The sequence below is a fragment of the Pristiophorus japonicus genome, chromosome 1 (genome assembly GCF_044704955.1).
Source record: "Pristiophorus japonicus isolate sPriJap1 chromosome 1, sPriJap1.hap1, whole genome shotgun sequence".
Lineage (NCBI taxonomy): Eukaryota > Metazoa > Chordata > Chondrichthyes > Pristiophoridae > Pristiophorus > Pristiophorus japonicus.
The window spans coordinates 523,492,279-523,515,710 of NC_091977.1; the positions used below are offsets into that span (position 1 = coordinate 523,492,279).

The window sequence follows — 23,432 nt, forward strand, 5'->3', positions numbered from 1 at the left end:
AGGGGGGACTGGGGGTGTGAGAGAGAGGGGGGACTGGGGGTGAGAGCGAGGGGGAGGGAGAGGGGGGTGACTGGGGGTGGGAGCGAGGGGGAGGAAGAGACGGGGACTGGGAGAGAGGGGGGACTGGGAGCGAGGGGGAGGGAGAGAGGGGGGACTGAGAGCGAGGGGGAGGGAGAGAGGGGGGACTGGAAATGGGGGGAGGGAGAGAGGGAGAGAGGGGGACTGGGAGCGAGGGGGAAGGAGAGAGGGGGGACTGGGGGTGGGAGTGGGGGGGACTGGGGGTGGGAGCATTGCGGAGGGAGAGAGGGGGAACTGGGGTGGGAGCGAGGGGGAGGGAGAGAGGGGGGACTGGGGGTGGGAGCGAGGGGGAGGGAGAGAGGGGGACTGGGGGTGGGAGCGAGGGGGAGGGAGAGAGGGGGACTGAGGGTGGGAGCGAGGGGGGGAGAGAGGGGGGACTGGGGGTGGGGGGGAGAGGGAGGGCGAGAGGGGAGACTGGGGGTGGGAGCGAGGGGGAGGGAGAGAGGGGAACTGGGGGTGGGAGCGAGGGGGGGAGAGAGGGGGGACTGGGGGTGGGGGGGAGAGGGAGGGCGAGAGGGGAGACTGGGGGTGGGAGCGAAGGGGAGCGAGAGAGGGGGGTCTGGGGGGTGGAGGGAGAGAGGGGGACTGGGGGTGGGAGAGAGGGGGGACTGGGGGTGGGAGAGAGGGGGGACTGGGGGTGGGAGCATTGCGGAGGGAGAGAGGGGGAACTGGGGGTGGGAGCGAGGGGGGGTTAGAGACGGGGGGGTGGGGGTAGAGACGGAGGGTGGGGGGGTAGAGACGGGGGTGGGGGATGGGTTAGAGACGGGGGTGGGTTAGAGACGGGGATGGGGGTGAGGTAGAGGTGGGGAGTGAGTGGGTGAGGGTAGAGATGGGGGGCTGGGGTAGAGGTGGGGGGTGGGGTGGGGGGGTAGAGTCAGGGGGTGTTGGGGTAGAGACGGGGATGGGGTGGGGGTGTAGAGACGGGTTGGGGGGGTGTCGAGATGGTGGGGGGTGGGGTAGAGACGGGGGGGTGGGGGAGAGAGAGAGACTGGGGAGGGAGGGAGAGAGAGAGAGAGAGAGACTGGGGAGGGAGAGAGTGCGAGACTCGGGAGGGAGAGAGAGAGAGACTGGGGGTGGAGAGAAACTGGAGGAGAGGGGAGAGAGAAACGGTGGGGGAGTGAGACTGGCGGGGGGAGGGGTTAGAGTGAGTGAGACTTGGAGGGGGTAGTGAGTGAGACTGGGGGTGGAGCGTGAGTGAGACTGGAGTGGTACGAATGGTCAGGAACTTGAGCTGGGGGGATCAGGAACTTGGACTGAGGGGTTTGGCAGCAGGAACTTGGGCTGGGGGTTGGGGGGCCAGCAGGAACTTGGCCTGGGGAGGAACTTGGGCTGGGGGTCAGGAACTTTGTCCGGGAGTGGGCATATACTTAGGCTGGAAGGTCACGAACTTGGGCTGGGGGGAGGGGGTCAGGAACTTTAGCTGGGGGGAGGGGGGGCAGGAACTTGGGCGGAGTAGGGGAGATCTCTTCTGTCTGGAGTCAGCAGTCAGAATGGCTCAAATTACACTTTGCAACCTACTCAACCTTTCCCCATAAGTCAACCCCCTCATCTCCAGAATCAACCTAGTGAACCTTCTCTGAACTGCCTCCAAAGCAAGTATATCCTTTCGTAAATATGGAAACCAAAACTGCACGCAGTATTCCAGGTGTGGCCTCACCAATACCTTGTATAGCTGTAGCAAGACTTCCCTGCTTTTATACTCCATCTCTTTTGCAATAAAGGCCAAGATTCCATTGGCCTTCCTGATCACTTGCTGTGCCTGCATACTATCCTTTTGTGTTTCATGCACAAGTACCCCCAGGTCTTGCTGTACTGTAGCACTTTGCAATCTTTCTCCATTAAAATAATAACTTGCTTTTTGATTTTTTTCAGCCAAAGTGCATGACCTCACACTTTCCAACATTATACTCCATCTGCCAAATTTTTGCCCACTCACTTAGCCTATGTTCTTTTGCAGATTTTTTGTGTCCTCCTCACACATTGCTTTTCCTCCCATCTTTGTATCGTCAGCAAACTTGGCTACGTTACACTCAGTCCCTTCTTCCAAGTCGTTAATATAGATTGTAAATAGTTGGGGTCCCAGCACTGATCCCTGCGGCACCCCACTTGATTGCCAACCAGAGAATGAACCATTTATCCCGACTCTCTGTTTTCTGTTAGTTAGCCAATCAACATCACCGAAACAGATTATCTGGGCATTATCACATTGCTGTTTGTGGGAGCTTGCTGTGCACAAATTGGCTTCTGCGTTTTCTACATTACAACAGTGACTACACTTTAAAAAGTACTTATTGGCTGTAAAGCATTTTGGGATGCCTGGTGATTATGAAAGACGCTATATAAATGCAAGTCTATTTTTTAAATAACCTCTAACCATAATCTCTATCCCCAACTATAAATTCCTAACCATAACACCATGTTTATCCTAACCTTCATCCTCATACCAACCCTAAATTTAAAACCTAACTCTAAACTTTAATCCTAAATTCTGAAGGAACCTTGTTCGGCACACTTTGCAGTCTTCAGACTGTGACCACAGCTCCCATTTTCTCTCTGGCTGTAGATGCTAGTATTGTAGCATGAGTCTACCAGCAGTTTGGAGGACGAGCCACATAAATACTGTGATGACAAGAGCAGGTCAGAGGCTGGGTATTCTGCGGCGAGTGTCTCACCTCCCGACTCCCCAAAGCCTTTCCGCCATCTACAAGGCACAAGTCAGGTGTGTGATGGAACACTCTCCACTTGCCTGGATGAGTGCAGCTCCAACACTCAAGTAGCTCGACACCATCCAGGACAAAGCAGCCCGCTTGATTAGCACCCCACCAACCACCTTAAACATTCACTCCCTCTACCACCAGTACACCATGGCTATAGTGTGTACCATCTACAAGGTACAACAATTCTCCAAGTCTTCTTCGACAGCACCTCCCAAACCTGCGACCTCTGCCACCTAGAAGGACAAGTGCAGCAGGGGTATGGGAACCCCACCACCTGCAAGTTCCCCTCCAAGTCACACACCATCCTGACTTCGAAATATATCGCCGTTCCTTCATCGTCGCTGGGTCAAAATCGTGGAACTCCATCCCTAACAGCACTGTGGGAGTACCTTCACCACTTGGACTGGAGCGGTTCAAGAAGGCGGCTCATCACCACCTTCTCAAGGGCAATTAGGAATTGGTAATAAATGCTGGCTTTGCCAGCGACGCCCACATCCCCTGAAGGAATAAAAAGAGTGAGTGGGTTGGTGATTACCCATTGATACAGTGTCAGCAGGGTGATCTGAGCTCCTGGGGTCAGTTCTTCCACCAGACCGGCCTACTGGAGCATGATCCAATTTGCCATGTATTCTGGTCACCTGTCCTCATGTCTTTGTGCGGCTTGGTGTCAAATTTTGTTTGCTAACGCTCCTGTGAATCGCCTTGGGACGCCTACATTAAAGATGCGATATAAATGGAACATGTTGTAATAACTTTCACTCTCTGCTTAGCTATTATTCCCACATTCTCTGGATCTTGTATGGCCCGGAATTTGTTATTGGCAAAGTGATGGCAATCACTGCTTACCTCGAAGAAAGCTGCCCACAAAGATCTCACGATCTCTGTGGCGAAAACTTTAGCTTTCACGACCTTAATTTGATTGTAGTGCTGTCAAAAGCGGATTGTCAGCGCACAGCAGCAGTGATATCAAGCTGTCTATGCAACCAATCATATTAAAGACAACAAACCAGGAAATACAAAGCAACTTTTTAACTTTCACTTTTTAAACATTTTACATACAGCAAAATAAAGATCGAGACATATACATGGGGTTAATGTAGAAGCTAATATATCATAGAAACCTTTATTTTAAAAATATTTTTATCATAATGGGAGAAATTTGACATTCCACAAATATAAAATTATTTTTTCAGGGCCAGAACCACAGTTCTACAGTCAATACATAATTACAGTACACCTTTCAACAAGGCGTATCTTTTTATAGGCTAATATTAATAGCTATATTGAACCGGATAAAGGGATGTTTTCGTCAGTTCAAGTGATTTCACCGATTGCTGGCTCTGGGGAGTTCCACAGCGCACCCTGTGGCGGAGCAGTGAATACCTGACTGCAACTTCAGGATTTCCGCATTTAGCTGTGCAGGCGCTAAATCCTGAAGTTACGGTCAGTTTCATAGGGATAATGACAGCGAACGCTGACAGTTTTGCCATCATTACCAACGCAAAATCTAGGCTTTTGTCTTTATTTTCTCATCACGTCACCTTTTGTCTTATGCTCTTATCACTTGTCAGTTAACCATCATCTGTGATCAACGTGATCACATGTCACTCCTTTTCTTGCAATATGTGATCTTTCGCCACCTACCTTTGCTCTGTTCCTTCTTAATTGGGGGCCCTATGTGAAATCATATGATTTCCGATGCCCCCCCCCGAATGGTTCCAGTGTTGTAGTATCGGCACCCTCTTTTTCCAGCATTTTATTTTTGTTTCAGGCTGCATTGTTACTTGTCCGAAGTCCACCCACATCTTTGTCATCAGGCAACTGAAGGAATATACCACTGCTGCCGTTGTCCAAATTATTGATAAAGATAGAATAACTATCTTCACACAAATCTCAGACAGAATCTCACACCAAGCCTGCTACCTCTAATGGTCACTCTCTGCCTACACAAGTATAACCAATTTGCAATCAGCATAAAATCTGAATACCAATCCCAAACGACTCGACTTTACTGAACAACCTTTTGTGCTGCTCTTTATTAAGGCTTTTTGGAAATACAGATACAGGAACGAAGTATTGATTTCTGCAGGGGAAATAAAAGTCACCTGTGGCTGTATGCACTTAAGAGATTTAATCATTTGGAGTGATAGATTATTGTAGTTAGTTTGGACCATGTCAATTTAAAGTCCACCACATCTAGTGACACAGAATGTATTTGACCATGTTTTATACTTTCAGCTCCAAACATGGGCTTACAATTCTGCTCTTGTATGTAGTATTTTGATAGCTGTAGGTGTTTAGTCTATTTTTACAGGAGTTTAACAAAGAGTGTCACTTTTTGTTAAAGACAATAACTGAGAAACTTGTCAGGGACGGTGCTGCAAGATGGGTCGTATTGGCTCGGCAGTCAGTGGAACTGAACATCAGGCACTGTGTAGAACGGTGCCCAATCCGATACTGCCCATTTTGCGCCACTGCTCGAGATGAATTTTTAGTTCAATTAACTTTTTACTCTGTCTGTACGGAGGTACTGTATATTTAAATTTGTAGTTCAAATTAATTGATTCAATTTACTGGTAACCCACCAGCTTGTCAGCTCAAAATCTCATCTCCTGAATGTTTATCACTTTCAAAAATTTATGCTACTGAAGAGACAAATATTCAGTAAAATCTATTGAATGAGGGATCAATACTCAATGACTTGATTACTGACATTTCCCCCCCCCCCCCCCCCCCCCAATACGTGTGCACATACAAATTATCATCAAGTCAGTTGTTTGCATATGTCTTTATTGTTTTAACAAAAACATGTAACTAATTTTATACTTAATCCATTATTCAGTGTAATTCTATACCACTGCCTGTATAAATATTTAGCAAAATGCTGGCTGGATGGTGGTGTACTTCAGCTCAAACGCAGGAATGGCAAATACCGGCACAGCTTCCATGATCATCCTGCCAACTGGTGCACTACATGCACCACTCCATTTGACGTCGGCAACATATTTAAGACATACAGAATTTTCTCTCAACCATAACACAAGAAATTATATTTAACAAAAATTGATATGGTCAAATAATTTCAAAAATGTGTATTTCTTTCAAAATTCGCTTATGATACAGATTAATCTCCATTAAAAACCAATTAACAGTAGGCATTTCTAAGGCACACCACAACTCTCAGTTTAACTTGGTCTACTCGCTGTCATCGTATACAGTTGTCACTTGCAGCTTTCCAATTTTAAATATTTTGGAGACTTTTCAACATCAGATTATCTACACAATTCATATCCGAGTGACAGAACGAATCCAATAAACCATCAATTGAGAAACTTTCTCTGTACAGTAGAAGTGAGGAAGTGTGAAAGCAAGTTAGCAGAAACACACACAATTATCAGCTCTGCAAAAGTAGGCCTTTTTTTTTATTGCACCCCCTCATTCTCTGGCAAGGAATTAAGAGTTCTGGAGGAGTAGCGACTGTGAGGGTTACGATACTGAAGGTGGGTTGTATCAGCATCACAAGACTGTTCTGTCATAGGAGGAGGAGGAGGAGGAGGAGGAGGAGGAGGAAGAGGAAGAGGCTGGGCATAACTGGACCATCTTGATCCGGCCCGAGCAAGGTCCGAAGGGGGAAAGAAATACCTGAAACGATGTAGACGGGTACACACAGGTGAGAGAAAAAAATGGGAGAAAAAAGAACAAAAGACAAAAGAGAAAAAGAGGTGAATATAAGAAAATGAAAGGTACATATGCCTAAAACAAAATAAACAAACTAAAACACTGGGTCTAGGTTCAGGAATCCCATGCAACAGTTCAATGCCCTTTAACTATCTTTCACCTGTATTTTCCAAACAGTTTCCTACATCATTATGTGAGCACAATATTTATGAATCAATACAAGTATGAGGAGAGAGTTCGGAGACTGTAAAAAAAAATTAATCAGAAATACAACAGTGAAAAAACAAGTGCATGTAATACTGTGTCAATGTGATCCTTAATTTATTTAATCCATTCTAATTAAAACACACAATACTGGTCCCACACTGGAAAAAGGGCACATATCTGCTTGGGTTTCTATATCTTCATCAGTACTTTCCATGGGTAGCATTGGAGTGCTCACTGCATGCATTATGTGTGCAGTTGCTGTTTATGCAGCTCAAAATCAATTTAGTTAAACTCTACTCACTTTTCGGCCTTTAATACTTTTTTTTATATAAAGAAAGTCATTTTTATTGTCATCTTAAATGTTATATATACATGGCTACAGAAGATGCAAAATAGATTTATTCCAAGCCTGCTTCTGTAATGTAAAGCAACATGTGCCTCGCCTCAGTGTCCTGTACATTGATGCCAACTGTTTTAAGAACAATGCCAAACTTATTCGGGGAGAAAAAAATACTAGCAAACAGGGGAAAAAAAATATATGTCATTTTATAAAGCCTTCCATCCAAGGTTATTAGTAAGCAGGTTGCTGGTTGGTCTCGGGAGATATCAGATGACGCTGGGGAGGGGAAAAGGGAGTTCAATTTTCATTCCTGTGTGCATGCAACAAGCAGCAATACAGCAAAGTTATTCCAGTTAGCTTGAGATCAGCTGTGCTTTCTTGCTGTTGAAAAGGGCATAATATGTGTAGAAGGCAAGATGTATCAAGGTTTCCTAAAAGGAAAAAAATGAACATATTCCTCTGCTTAACCACATTCCAAATTTGCAAATGTTTGTAATCCTTTCTATTTGACTATATATTTTTGGGTTGGGGGGTAAAAAAAAAAGAACATTTCAAATGCAACTTTCACTTCGACAGTTAAATAGAGAAATCCAAAATGCTCTGCTGATAGCTCCTACAGTCTGTTTCTTTGATCAGTCAATACAAATCTTGTATACAGAAAGGACATGCAAGCAACGTCCACAACCACTGTTCAGCACCACAGTATACACAAACTCAAATTTTAAAATGGAGTATTTCTAGAAGGGGAAGGGGGGTGAGCAACCTCTAGATAGCACACTGCTTTGGAACCAATGCTTCATGCCACCAAGTTAAATGTTGTTTGCCCCTGCAATTTTTCCACACTGCAAAGCTCCCAAATCATCAATGCTTCCCCAGAAAGGGACGGGGGGGGGGGAAATCAAGGACTGAACCTCCAGTAAGTTAGGCGAAGGCAGCACTGACAAAAGTCTTGAGATTGTGTTGTCTCCACCCCCACCACTCACCAATTAACAGGGCCAGAGAAAAGAGAGTATTTCTGGCCAGAAATAACACCCCCATTATTTTCTCCCCTATGAATACAGAGCAGTGCTCATCCAGCACCATCTTCCCTGGCTCAAAAATAACCAGCAGGCCCAGATTGGCGATCTACAAGATTTTCTACGAAGCCATTCCAATGCAGCCATAACTGGGGTGAATGAAGTGCCTCCATAATGTGACAGAAGAGTTGAAATAGTCAGCTCCACTGGCCTTAGAATCTGTAATTAAATTAAAAACACCTCCAGCTAAGTAGGAAACTCCACCCCACCCACATTTTTTCTTTAAATTACATTGTTTGATAATATGGGTTTTCTTTAGATTGAAAATTTTCCTTTAAGGCAAGAACACTGATCTACAATAAATGTTATTGGTTTTCACGTCCCAATTTCAGGCACCCATTGGAGTGGAGGACATACTCTCGCATTTAAAAAAAGAGACCACGTGGCTAGTAAAATGGTGAGCGATTGTTGGTCGAAGAACATGTAATCCCAGAGCTCTCCTTAGCAAGTTCATCCAGTGGGCAGTGGAGTTACGCAAATCATGATGGTCCCAGTTTTGGTATCTGGTCAGTGCTGACCTCCCTGGGTTAGTGAGGGGTAAAGCGGACAGAGTTCTTACTCTTGTTCACTAGCAAGCAACCCATCTCTGATAGGGAGCTAATAAAACCACATGCACTCCTGATGTCTGACCTAGATACAAAACCAACCCCCTGTAAACTCCCAAAGAACTGCTGTCTCATACATTTTAGGGGTTTGGTGTACGATAAGGCAAATTAAATTATAAATGATTTTAACCTATTCAGTAAAAGCTCAGAGTTGTGTACATTTAAGTGCAGCAGACACTATTGTATGCCATGAGGATGGGTTTAAGTTCTAAGCATTTGCAATAGGGTACACCACTGTATTTAGTACTTGTTATCAATGTTCCCTCTAAGCTGGGTGGCCGCAATGGGAAAAGTACCGCTCAGTCCGTTCATCGGCTTCATCATTGTAAATACGCGCATGCGCAGAAATTTAAAGGGACCATGCACTAAAATCCACAACTTACAGGAAACATTGCTTGTTATCATTTTTTTTTACATAAGTTTGGACATTCATCATTTCAAATGTGCTTCATTATTTCAGTGTTACATACATCAAATACTTCACAGTAACATCCACTTCAGAGTTATGGACACCATGCAGTGGACACAGCAAGGAGTTTTTATTGTTATTTCCACACCGTGAGAAGTTTGTTATAGAATCTAGTGTGTGGCTATGACTATGACTATACACTGTTATAGAAAAAAAAAATCTGTATAAGTAAATGAAGAATTTAAGAGTAGGTCCTGTTCATTTCTGGAATTTATGGCAGGGGTCAGAGATTTATTCATAAAGATTCTTCTTTATAAAAATGTAATAAAATAATGTGCCAACATCACTCAAAGATCTTCAAAAGTAAAAGTTAATATAGAATGAAACAGGAGTAATAATTTAAAATAAAAGTAGCAGTGAGCAGCAGGATTGCACACAGTACTCAATGTAATCTACAAGGCTATGGACCAAGAGCTGGAAAGTGGGATTAGGCTGGATAGCTCTTTGTTGGGCGGTGCAGACACGATGGGCCGAAATGGCCTCCTTCGGTGCTGTAAATTTCTATGATTCTATTCCCCAAAGGGCAAATTTCTGACCTAAGCTCCGTGTTGGGGAAGATGCCCACAGAAGCTAGAAGGGATCTATACGAGTGGGTTCTCAAATTTTTTTTGGTTCAAATCGATTAGCATGCGAGATGGGTGTGCCTGCTTCTCATACCAGTACTGGACACTCCGCAGCATCAGATGGACGCTATTAGCCACTTAGTGCTGGACGGTTTTCAAAAGCCGTCAGCAGGCTGACCAAGGCGAGTGAGGGCACGGCACTCATGTGCATGTTGGGCTGCTGCTGGAAACATGGCTCGTCACCGCATGGTCCCATCGGCATGCTCTGCAACAGCTGCACTATGGGATAGCATGTGTTTACGTGAGCGCGTTCAGGCACGTGTCTGAAGGGCCCCGCGGGCGTTCCGATCATGCGTCGGGAAGGTGGCGCAGGGGGCACGGCGCCAGGGCGAGGAATTGGCTCGATTGGCAGCAAGCGCTCGTTGCAAAATGAGGAGGCCGGCCCAGCTGTTGAGAATAATTCGCAAGAACTGAATCAGTGCTGATTCTATAAAGGGGGCAGGCTTGAAATTACCTCTGGCCACGCACGCCCTGGAAAGTCTCTACAGGAGGTCTGTGGACCCCAGTTTGAGAAACACTGATCTACACCACCTAGCAGCAGGTACAGAACAGCACTCATCATCGTAGACAGTCCCTCGGAATCGAGGAAGACTTGCTTCCACTCTAAAAGTGAGCCCTTAGGTGGCTGAACAGTCCAATACACAGGTGGGACAGATAGTCGTTGAGGGAGAGAGTGGGTGGGACTGGTTTGCCGCACGCTCTTGATTTCTGCATGCTCTCGGCGACAAGATTCGAGGTGCTCAGCGCCCTCCCGGGTGCGCTTCTTCCACTTAGGGCGGTCTTTGGCCAGGGACTCCCAGATGTCAGTGGGGATGTTGCACTTTATCAGGCCGGCTTTGAGGGTGTCCTTGTAACGTTTCCTCTGCCCACCTTTGGCTCGTTTGCCGTGAAGGAGTTCCAAGTAGAGCGCTTGCTTTGAGAGTCTCATGTCTGGCATGCAGACAATGTGGCCTGTCCAGCGGAGCTGATCAAGTGTGGTCAGTGCTTCAATGCTGGGGATGTGGACATGGTCGAGGACACTAACGTTGGTGCGTCTGTCCTCGCAGAGGATTTGTAGAATCTTGTGGCGACATCGTTGGTGGTATTTCTCCAGCGACTTGAGAGGTCTACTGTTCATGGTCCATGTCGCTGAGCCATACAGGAGGGCGGGTATTACTACAGCCCTGTAGACATGAGCTTGGTGGCAGATTTGAGGGCTTGGTCTTCGAACACTCTTTTCCGCAGGCGGCCGAAGGCTGCACTGGCGCACTGGAGGCGGTGTTGGCTCTCGTTGTCAATGTCTGCTCTTGTTGTTAAGGTATGGGAAATGGTTCCCGTTGTCCAGGGCCGCGCCGTGGATCTTGATGATTAGGGGGCAGTGCTGGGGGACATTAGCAGATGCCCAAATGCAGGTTACCCACCCACCTTCTCTGTGGGGTCTCATTTGCATCAGCCTTTACACATTCTTCACAACAGATGACTTCTAGCCTCCAACATAAAAAGAGGAATGTTTTAGTGAAGCCAATCAGCATTTGTTACAGGATTTGACACATGGCCCTAGTGTCCCAGTGTTCAAATACCGCAGTGTAATGCCAACTTGGCTAACATTTGAAAAACAGTCAAATGAAACGTAACCCCCAAATAGTGACATGCTGGCTAAATTTCTCCAAATCTGCATCAGTGCCTCTGAACTGAAGGCACTATCAACCTACCTTCCTCCGGCAGATGTTCCATTAAGTATACTCTGTGTGGATGTATTGCTTAATGTTGAGGCAGAATTAATAATTCCCAATGTCGGTTGATTTAAGGCAGCATTTACCGGACTTCCATCTCCTTTCAATATGCCAGTACATTTCCAATTGTCCATATAATTAGCTGAAAAATATAACAAAATCATCAGCAATTCAGTCAACAGTGGTATGCATTTTAAGCATTTCAGAACCCCAATGAACACAAATTAATATTTCACACATTTTACAGGATCGATCAATGTGTTTTCAACCAGTGACCTATGCCACAGTTATAAATAGTGCCTTTAATGTAGCACTTCCCAGGAGCGTTAACAGACAAAATTTGACACCGAGCCACACCAGGAAATATTGGGACAAAAGGTTGGTCAAAAAGGTAGGTTTTCAGAAGCGTCTTAAAGGAGGAAAAAGGGGGGAGGTTTAGGGAGGGAACACAGAGCTCAGGGCCTACACAGTTGAAGGCACGGCCATCAATGGAGGGCCAAAGGTAAGTGGGGATGCCATAATTGAAGGAACACAGAGTTCTCGGAGAAATGTAGGGCTGGAGGAGGTTCGAGACAGAGAGGGGCGAGGCCATGGAAGGATTTGAATACAAGGATGAGAATTTTAAATTCGAGGCATTGCCAGACCGGCAGCCAGTATAGGTCAGCGAGCACACAGAGTTGATGGGTGAACGGGGCTTGAGTCGTGAGCTGAAATTTCGAGAGGGTGGCAGATGGGAAGCACATTGGAATAGTCGAGTCTCGAGGTAACAAAAGTATGAAGGTTTCAGCGACAAATGGGCTGAGGCAGACAGAGGAGTCCAGCTTCATCCTTTCTCCAGCGCAAAACCAAACCAAATCGTCAGCACCTCAATTTCCATCTGGGTCCAATAAATCGGTTGGGTCTTGTCCTAATGATAATTAGTATCAAGATGGACTCAAAACTGGTAGACTCACCTGGATAATTTTCATCAAAGTTTCCAAGCATCAGTTTGTTCTCCCATCCAGTGGTTTTCCCCATACCATCATCCTCTGCCCCTTAGTGATGTTCTAGAACAGCTTTCTTTTTACTCCTCACTAATTTCTGCTCCTCCATCCCCGCCCCACACCTTCCCATTTTTGTCCTGAAGGTGCTGGGTCCTTGCATGTGTACAGACGCACAGCGTTGGTGGCATTAAGATGGTGAGCTCAGGCAGGCTTTTCTAGCGCTGTCATTCCTCACAGCCACGCGTGAACCCATCATTCATCAAGATTCACTTCCAGCAATGATCAGTCACCTCAGGGTTCACTTCCAGCAATGATCAGTCACCTCAGGGTTCACTTCCAGCAATGATCAGTCACCTCAGGGTTCACTTCCAGCAATGATCAGTCACCTCAGGGTTCACTTCCAGCAATGATCAGGGTTCACTTCCAGCAATGATCAGTCACCTCAGGGTTCACTTCCAGCAATGATCAGGGTTCACTTCCAGCAATGATCAGTCACCTTAGGGTTCACTTCCAGCAATGATCAGTCACATCAGGGTTCACTTCCAGCAATGATCAGGGTTCACTTCCAGCAATGATCAGGGTTCACTTCCAGCAATGATCAGTCACCTCAGGGTTCACTTCCAGCAATGATCAGGGTTCACTTCCAGCAATGATCAGTCACATCAGGGTTCACTTCCAGCAATGATCAGGGTTCACTTCCAGCAATGATCAGGGTTCACTTCCAGCAATGATCAGTCACCTCAGGGTTCACTTCCAGCAATGATCAGGGTTCACTTCCAGCAATGATCAGTCACATCAGGGTTCACTTCCAGCAATGATCAGGGTTCACTTCCAGCAATGATCAGGGTTCACTTCCAGCAATGATCAGTCACATCAGGGTTCACTTCCAGCAATGATCAGGGTTCACTTCCAGCAATGATCAGGGTTCACTTCCAGCAATGATCAGTCACCTCAGGGTTCACTTCCAGCAATGATCAGGGTTCACTTCCAGCAATGATCAGTCACATCAGGGTTCACTTCCAGCAATGATCAGGGTTCACTTCCAGCAATGATCAGTCAGGAGTTGGAATCACAGGCACTTTTTCCCTCCGTCACCCGGGGGACTGAGGTGAAGTGCAGTGCTCCTACTGCAAACCCTGATTTGTACAACCGTGTTACTCGCTGGTGAGCAATGGAGGGAGCCCACAATTTGCCTTTTAATAAAGAGTGAAAAAAATCTGTACAGAAAAAATGTGTTTTTGTGTATACCCGATTCATAAAACTGCTCTGCAAAATAAAGATCCGTATTCTATGAATCAGGGAATTAAGTTGCGTGGCTGAAATTAGATTACGGATCGTGGGCAGAACTATAAAATGAGGTACGAGAAAAGTAGCACCCAGCAGTGTTTCAAAACTCAGTTAAACACCAAAGTAATCAGCTACACAAGGCAGTAATTGCTCCTTTCAGTTCTTTGGTCTCTTACCAACAATGACCATCTTGTGGCTTATTAAATAATAGCCAACCATCCTAGAGTTTCAGAACCAGCTTCCAGTTTCCATCAGTATTCTTATTGCAGATGAAACCAAAGGTTGAAATAATTGGCCAAAAATTGCAGGCTGACGCCTCCGACCGAAAATATTTTAACGAAACTATCTGGTGGTCCAGGAGGAACGTAGACTTGCGCTCAGAGGCCGAGCTGCACAGTCCAGAGTAGGGGCCCACATATACCAGGAGTGTATGCGCAGCCTGGGATCACATGGGCCGGACCAACCAATGAAAATGGCGTATCCCCATTCACAGTAATGGTGAGTTCTGTTTGTACGGAGATCACCATTTCTATAAATGTGGATAAATTTAATTTAATTTGTTGTTTTAGACAAAAATTTATTTTTTTGAAATATTTTAAAATATGTTTTAATAGGGGTAAAAATAAACTTACCTTAATAGACAGGGTTTTTAACTATAAAAATTATTGATAACATTTTATTTTTCTATCTTTTAAAACTCTTACGCTGGTAAAAGCAGGCCTTACACCTGTAAGAGTTTGAAGGGCATTGGCTGGGCAAGAGTTGGGCAAATAGCCCAAATTTCCTCCCGCGAAGGCCCTTCTCCTGGGGATGCGTGCGATGTGTCAAAATAAATGTTGACAGTTCGGAAATGCTGGATTTCGGCGCATGCGCATTGCGTGCCAAGAACCGGTACTTGTGGGGCCTCTACAGGTATGTACGCACATCGTGTGCGGCCGTAGAGACCCTGATTTATGGCCCAAGACTTTTTTTCCCTTATTTTTAAACAGCTGAAAATGTCACATTACTATAATACTTGCAGTGAGCAGATTGTGATATTAAATGTCCACGTGACAACATCCCTGTCTAATAGGGTAATAATGCCAATAGCACAATGGGAAGTCAAGAGTGAAATAAAGCCACCTCAGTGATGTTCACTCACCTGCACCGAGATCAGCAAATTATAATCTTCAACTAAACCCCTCAATAATTACAATACCATACAATCAAAGGAATTGTTTGATGTTACTCTAATCGTGCTTAGAAATTCAAGATCACCTTTCCACAATCGGACACATCCATCATCTCCAGAGGACGCCAAGACCGTACCAGTGATGTTCCAGCTCACACGCCATACCTGCGAGTTGTGGTTATCGAACTGTGCCACTGTCTGAATTTCAAATTTGGTTGGCCCTCCTGAAGAACTCAAATCTTTTCTGGGGGGGGGGGGTGGAAAGACGATGATAAAGGTTTAATTCTTATTTTTATTGGCTGTGCAACAGTTTAGAAGTCATCAGATTACTATTGAAAGATCAGGGCGAAACAAAATGCAGCTATCTTGGGCCGGGAATTATTCATCAAAAAGATCTTTTCAGTAGTATTGTTAAATTATAGAATATGACAGCTCAACTGTCCTTTCTCCATATCGTTTAATTCTTCCTATTTATTCACTTCCCTTTTAAAAGCTTTATAATGTCTCGATTTTAAAATTCTCATCCTGGTTTTAAAATCCCTCCGTGGCCTCATCCCTCCCTATCTCTGTAACCTCCTCCAGCCCCACAACCATCCGGAGATATCTGCGCTCCTCTACTTCTGGTGTTTTGAGCATCCCTGATTATAATCGCTCAACCATCGGTGGCCGTGCCTTCTGTGGCCTCGGCCCCAAGCTCTGGAACTCCCTCCCTAAACCTCTCTACCTTCCCTCCTTTAAGACGCTCCTTAAAGACGCTCCTTAAAACCTACCTCTCATCTGCCTTAATTTCTTCTTCTGTGGCACGGTGTCAAGTTTCATTTGATAACGCTCCTGTGAAGCATCTTGGGACGTTTTACTATGTTAAAGGCGCTATATAAATACAAGTTGTTGTTGTTTCTACTGCAGTTTCCAATCGGGAGTTTCATGTCCAAACAACTCTGTGTACAGAAATTTCTCTTAACCTCTCCCATCATTCTTTTGTTATTAAAACCAAAAAAAAAAAATTTATAATTAAAAAAATATATTGTTATGGCTTCCTGTCCTAATTGGTAGAATCGCTGACTTACAAAAATGAATAGTGATGGGGAGAGGTACAACCCAACTGGTACCATAAAATAATGATCACGTTTAGACATACATTAAATTAACAGACAGAATAGAAAAATTCAGAAATACATTTTTACATTCACAGAATAATTTACTTCTGTGAGAGAGTTTTAAAAACCGTTATTCACATGCTCCGACATAAAGGGCCCAAGTTTCCACACGATAAAAAACGGGCGTCACTCCGAGCTGGGCGCCCGTTTTTCGCGCCTAAAAATAAACTCGCGATTCTGGAGCGTTCTGCAGCTCCTTGTCTGCCTGGCGCGGTGCCCGGGGGGGGGGCGGAGCCTACACTCGCGCCGATTTTGTGAGTGGGAGGGTACTATTTAAATTAGTTTTTTTTCCTGCCGGCAACGCTGCGCGTGCGCGTTGGAGTGTTCGCGCACGCGCAGTGTGAAAAAAACATTGGCACTCGGCCATTTTTGTAGTTCTTTGTAGTTGTTTAATTTTTGAAATTTTTTTTAATAAAAGCACATTGCCATCAACACTGAGGCTTCTCACTGTCTCCTCTCCCCACCCCCCCTCCCGCGGGAAGAACAGGCGCCTCCTCCCCCCGCGGGAAGAACGGGCGCCTCCTCCTCCCCCCGCGCGGGAAAGAACGGGCGCCTCCTCCCCTGCAGGAAGAACGGGCGCCGCCCCCCCCGCAGGAAGAACGGGCGCCTCCTCCCCCCCCCGCAGGAAGAACGGGCGCCTCCTCCCCCCCCCCCCCCCCCCCGCAGGAAGAACGGGCGCCTCCTCCCCCCCCCCCCCCCCCGCAGGAAGAACGGGCGCCTCCTCCCCCCCCCCCCCCCCCCCGCAGGAAGAACGGGCACCTCCTCTCTCCCCCCCCCGCGGGAAAGAACGGGTGCCTCAGGCTGACTGCAGCATTCTCCGTGCCTTCACACAGGTAGGAAGATGGTTTATTTAATCTTTTCTTTGCTTATAAATGTTTATTCAGGTTGGATTTATTTGTATAATATTTGTAGAAGTATAAATAAGGATTTATTGTAGAATTTAATGACTTCCTTTCCCGCCCCCACCCCCCCCACCTCGTTCTGGACGCCTAATTTGTAACCTGCGCCTGATTTTTTAATGTGTAGAACAGGTTTTTTCAGTTCTACAAAAATCTTCACTTGCTCCATTCTACTTTAGTTTGGAGTACATTTTCACTGTGGAAACTTTGAAATCAGGCGTCAGTGGCCGGACACGCCCCCTTTTGAAGAAAAAATTCTGTTCCAAAGTAGAACTGTTCTACCTGACTCGAACTGCAGAAAAAAAAATGTGGAGAATTGCGATTTCTAAGATAGTCCGTTCTCCACCAGTTGCTCCTAAAAATCAGGCGCAAATCATGTGGAAACTTGGGCCCATTGTGTTAATCAGTCAAATGGCGCAATTTCAAACGCCACTGAGCATCAGCCGTGATTCAGTGGGTAGCATTCTTCGCTACCAGGTCAGAAGGTTGTGGTTTGAAGCCGCACTCCAGAGACAATCACATAATCCAGGCAAACACTTCGGCCAATATTTATCCCCCAATCAACATCACTGAAATAGATGCTTTCATGCTTTTCAGACCTGGAGGCCGCTTTAGGGCGTTCCGTCAACTTCTTGATGACATTAGCTGGCAAGTTCACGGTGGACCAGCTCACACAGGGAGACCACGTGTAGCTGGTCCTGTGCAGCTAAACGCCGAGCATGAGGATGGTGTCAAGGACACTCAAGTCCGCTCCAGCTGAGTGGCTCCCAGTGCAGTCCCACATTGCCCCACCGTGCTCCGCGAGATGGAAAAAACCATGAGCAACACAGACCTTCCCGTTCACAAAGACTTGAAAAACCCACCACGAAAACGTTTAAAATCGCATTGGCCTTTCTGGGAAACAGCGGCCAACATTCACGCAGCTGGTAACAACCCACTATCCAGGTGGACGGAATCGTGGGACGCATGCAACATAAAGAACCAACGCCTCATCACCGAGCCAACAGCAGAGGGCCCTGGCTTCGACCTCCCTTGGAGACAGGGGACAGCGCCCAACCCAATCTGCACAGGACATGGATGATGCGGCCACCTGCTCCACCAGTGGAGGATGAGGGCAGACCCGAAGTGTAACAGTGGCCATGAGTCCCAGACCATGGAACACGTCGCATCAACCTGCCCACTGAGATCTGTTGAGGGAGGCACCTCATTTCTCCACTTGCCGTCTCAGGTGGCCATCGAATGGACAGCCAAACTAGACGTCCCATTATAAGCTTTTCCCATCATACGAAACAACAGCAATGACCAGATTTTGTTATCTCAATTGCAGTTTGTGGGAGCTTGCTGTGTGCAAATTTGCTGCCGCGTTTCCTACATTACAACAATGTGGTACTTTGGAACGCCCGAGAGACACGATAAGATGCTATATAAATGCAAATTCCTTCTATCTCTTAGCTTAAACACTAAATTGCTTTGGGGATATTAAATACAGTAAGTAAACCAGAAAAGGATTTCTCACCTTAAGGGTTTTAGTGTGAAAATTCGAACATCTTTATTTGCGACTGCAAGAATATGAAAAGACCGTCCAAGGTTTGGAGCGAATGCAATATCATGCACAGGATCTGTAACTGTAATTAGAGTTTCTGCTTTTGCGTACTTCCTTAAAAAAAACACAAATATCAAATCAGGATTCGTATCATTTATTCGTCTTTGCTCACGTTTTCTCTTTACTTCAATCCACAAAATGAAATTGCAGCTGCAAATCCTTAGTGTTCCTTCATGAGTGGGAGGACAATGGGAACAAGGCCATGTCAAAAATGTGGCCCAACAGATGAAAAGTAATTGCTTTACAGACACCGAAGGCATTCTATGGACTTGCCGATTATAAAGCTGGGAGGAACTGCAGTTAGTCTTTTCAGTTTCATGCTGGTTCTTTAACATTGCTGCTTGAGGAAAGTGATAGTCGTCACACACACACACTCTCATACACACACAATAAAAGTTTAATTATAATCCATCAAGGAATTGCCCACTGATTTTCGTCATTCAGGTGGATGTAAAAAAAATCCCGTGGTACTATTTCGAAGAAGAGCAGGGGAGTTATCCCCGGTCTCTTGGCCAATATTAAACCCTCAATCAACATCACTAAAACAGATTATCTGGTCATTATCACATTGCTGTCTGTGGGAGCTTGCTGCCGCGTTTCCCACATTACAACAGTGACTACCAACGTTCACCGGAATTTTTGGAAGGGCCGTGCGACCCCTTTAATGGGCTGCATGGCCCACTCAAACTGCCGCACGTGCGCGGATTTTTGGATTGGGACGCTGGCTCACCGGCTCCGCGGGACTTTGAGACAACTGCACGGTCGAGCAGCTTAAAGGGAATGTTGGTGACTACACTTCAAAGTTACTTTGGCTGCAAAGCGCTATGGGACGTGAAAGGCGCCATATAAATACAAGTCTTTCTCAGCTAGTTATACATTGTGTCATTGTACATCAACACCACTTGTACTTTCTATAGAAAAAAGTGAGGACATGTTGCTCAAGAGACTTTGTTGGAGAAAAATAATTTGTTCTTTAAAATAACTGCCACAATGTTAGTTTTAATCCTGTTTCAAAAAGATACATTTTAAGTCAGGGAATCAGGAGATATCTCAGATGGTGACCTGCAATTTTTAATTTGTGACAATCTCACATTGGCTTTTTCCTTTATTAAAATCCTGCCCAGGCTCAGACAGACTTCAGGGCCAGGCAGAGGTAACTTATTAAAAATATCTTAGAGACTAGTGATGGTTCAGTAAATAAATACAGCTTGTGGAGGGATCCTGAACTGTACACCCGAGACCAGAAGGGCCCCAAGTTTCAGCAATATCCTGTGCTTTGTGTCAGCTGTGGCTCAGTGGGTACACTCGCCTCGGAGTCAGAAGGTTGTGGGTTCAAGTCCCACTCCAGGGACTTAAGCACATAAATCTAGGCTGACACTCCAGTGCAGTGCTGAGGGAGCGCTGCACTGTCGGAGGCACCATCTTTCAGATGAGACGTTAAACCGAGGTCCCGTCTGCTCCCTCAGGTGGACGTAAAAGATCCCACGGCACTATTTAGAAGAGCAGGGGGATTATCCCCAGTGTCCTGGCCAATATTTATCCCTCAATCAACATAACAAAAAACAGAATATCTGGTCATTATCACGTTGCTGTTTGTAGGAGCTTGCTGTGCGCAAATTGGCTGCCGCGTTTCCCACATTACAACAGTGACTACACTCCAAAAGTACTTCATTGGCTGTAAAGTGCTTTGAGACATCTGGTAGTGTGAAAGGCGCTATGTAAATGCAAGTCCTGTCACTGGGACAGCACTGATAATGCTGCAATTGGTTTCAGAAGCCCCAGGTTAAGGAGGAGATAAAACCCAACCAGGATTCCTGCTTCTGGAACCCGAGCTTGCTGAAAGGCCTTTGCGGCTAAGGATTGGTTCACAATCCGGCCTGGTAGTGGGGTGCTTCCCACACTTGAAAAGCCTGCTGATATTCACTGCTTGGGTTGACACTTGGGTTAGACCTTGACGGACAGAAACTGTTCATAGAACTTTATTCCAGCAAGAGTGGGCACCATTAGGGAGAAAAACGGCACACACTCCTTCGTAGCTTACCTGGTATTTTCATTGTATTCGTAAATTTGAACCTTCCCACCGACGTTTGTGCTGCTGTCGTCACTTCCCACCGCTATCATAGCGGGGTGGGAACGGGAACTGTGAAGAAAAACGTTGAAAAAAAATATTTAATGTATAGAAAGATTGGATAGGCTGGGGTTTTTTTCCTTTGCAACCGAGGCCGAGGGGAGATTTAATTGAGGTGTATAAAACTATGAGGGGACTAGATATAGTGGATAGGAAGCAACTATTTTCCACAGCAGAGAGATCAATAACCAGGGGTCATAGATTTAAAGTAATTGGTAGAAGGATTAGAGGGGAGTTGAGGAGAACTTTTTCTTACCCAGAGGGTGGTGGGGGTCTGGAACTCACTGCCTGAAAGGGTGGTAGAAGTAGAAACCCTCGTCACATTTAAAAATACTTGGGTATGTACTTGAGGTGGCATAACCCACAGGGCTACAGACCATGAGCTGGAAAGTGGGATTAGCCTGGTTAAGCTTTTTGGCCGGCACAGACACCATGGCCCGAATGACGATGTTCTGTGCCATGGATTTTGATAGTTCTTAAGCCCGAAATACAAACAATGGCAGCATGCAATTAAATCTGTTGGGTGTCCCAAGAAGCAGCCCTCATTCTCAGCAAAATAACCTTCACTGTGCTTAAAGGGTGCAATTACCATTAAAAAATATTCTATTCCTTTCTCCCTCATGTGTTTATCTAGCTTACCTTTAAATGCATCTATGCTATTCACTTCATCTACTCCCTGTGGTAGCAGCAGTGAATGAAGACATTTTATTTTATTTACATTTAACAGCCCCTACAGTACTTCAACATAAATCGATTCTGAACTTCAATTAGTCCTATAATTCAGTGTCAGCTGTGGCTCAGTGGGCAGCACCCTCGCCTCTGAGTCAGACGGTTGTGGGTTCAAGTCCCACTCTTCCAGAGCTTTGAGCACCAAAATCTAGGTTGACACTCCAGTGCAGTACTGAGGGAGCGATGCATTGTCGGAGGTGCCGTCCTTCGGATAAAACGTTAAACTGAGGCCCCCTCTGCTCACTCAGGTTATTTCGAAGGAGAATCGAGTTATTCCCCCAATGTCTTGTCCAATATTTATCCCTAAATCAACATCACTCAAAAACAGATTATCTGGTCATTATCATGTTGCTGTTTGTGGGAGCTTGCTGTGCGCAAATTGACTGTCGCGTTTCCTCGTGATTACATGTCAAAAATGATCTCTTTGGCTGTAAAGCGCTTTGGTTGTGAAATGCGCCTTATAAATGCAAGTCTTTTTTCTTTTAAAAAGCACTCACTATTAACCAAAAACCAAAGTTATGTGTTACCTTTACGCAGTTGCTATTTGTGCTACAATTGGTGCACTGGGTTAAATGATATGTTCTCGTGTGCGCGTTATTAGGTGCAAAAATACCCGGACACCTCGTGCACCTCCTCACCTGGAGGGATTCCAGGAGATACAGCTACAGCTCAACTTGCACGAGATCTCGTGCTGCAACGACCACTGACTGAGGTTCATGACGTCTGGGGCTTCGTATATCCGCACAACACCGTCTGCGGAGCAGGTGGCCAGAACCAAGCCCATGTGTTTCGGAGCAAATTTCACATCCGTCACTGAGGTCCTGCTGTCCACGAGGGTGGTCCGCTTCACCTGTTTGGATGTATAGGCATTTACAGGCCTGTTAACGTGCACACAGCTGGTCACATCTTTCCCCCGCCCTCCCCCCCTTTATTCTTCCCCACTATCCCTCCTCTCCTGGAGACGCCGACGCTTCCTACGGAACAATGCCAATGTGTCCAGCTGCCCTCCAATACTGCACCTGTGGCTATTCCTCATACGTCAGCCTATACAAGTCATCATTGTTGGCAGTCCCTTGGAATTGCTTTCACTCTAAAAATGAGTCCTTAGGTGGCTGAACAGTCCAATACAAGAACCACAGTCCCTGTCACAGGTGGGACAGACAGTGGTTGAGGTAAGGGAGGGTGGGTCTGGTTTGCCACACGCTCCTTCCGCTGCCTGGTTTCTCCATGCTCTCGGCAATGAGACTCGAGGTGTTCAGCGCCCTCTCGGATGCTCTTCCTCCACTTAGGGCGGTCTTTGGCCAGTCCCAGGTGTCAGTGGGGTAGGCTATTGGACTGTGAGGGGCATCGCAGCCCAACCTAGTCCTATTCTCAGCCGACAATGACACATGTACACATGCCAGTACGGACCAAAGGACAACAATCAGGAGCATAAATGCAGGAATCCTCACTGATTTTTTCCCCCCTCTCTCTCCCTCCCTAATGCCCAATTGTGAAGGCCAAGGGCAAGGTTTAGCTAAAGAGAACACTCACCACAACCTTCTCCAAGTGGGGAATATTTTGTCTCACAGCAATGTGCCCACTGAGAGGACTGTAACAGAACGGCTAATGCGGGAATTAATAAATAAAAATCCAGAAAAACCAGAGGCACACCACTCTCGTCTCCGAGTCAGAAGGTTGTGGGTTCCAGTCCCACTCCAGAGACTTGAGCGCAAAAAATCTAGGCAGACACTCTCAGTGCTGTGCTGAGGGAGTGCTGCACTTTCGAATGAGACATACAATTGAGGTCTTGCCTTTCTCAATTGGATGTAAAAGATCCCATGGCACTATTTCAAAGAAGAGCAGGGAGTTACCCCCAGTGTCCTGAGCAATATTTATCCCTCAACCAACATCAGTAAAACAGATTACCTGGTCATTATCACACTGCTGTTTGTGAGAGCTTGCTGTGTGCAAATTGGCTGTGACGTTTC

At 46.1% G+C, this 23,432-nt stretch overlaps 1 protein-coding gene across 2 annotated transcripts in view; it reads right to left on the minus strand.

Annotated features, from left to right (window-relative positions):
• Positions 1 to 5,568: 5,568 nt before the first annotated feature.
• The window catches only part of seh1l (SEH1-like (S. cerevisiae)), a 28,117-nt gene continuing 10,253 nt past the window's right edge, over positions 5,569 to 23,432 (minus strand). The window contains exons 4-9 of one of the 2 annotated variants that reach the window (XM_070896537.1): positions 22,101 to 22,312; positions 20,647 to 20,745; positions 18,519 to 18,659; positions 15,033 to 15,190; positions 11,485 to 11,647; positions 5,569 to 6,437 (exon numbers count right to left, since the gene is read on the minus strand). In XM_070896537.1, the coding sequence (XP_070752638.1) occupies positions 6,218 to 6,437; positions 11,485 to 11,647; positions 15,033 to 15,190; positions 18,519 to 18,659; positions 20,647 to 20,745; positions 22,101 to 22,312 (993 nt within the window). In that variant the 3' untranslated portion in view covers positions 5,569 to 6,217. Of the gene's footprint in view, positions 7,452 to 11,484; positions 11,648 to 15,032; positions 15,191 to 18,518; positions 18,660 to 20,646; positions 20,746 to 22,100; positions 22,313 to 23,432 lie in introns of both variants that reach the window. The other variant, XM_070896538.1, reaches the window with a different exon arrangement.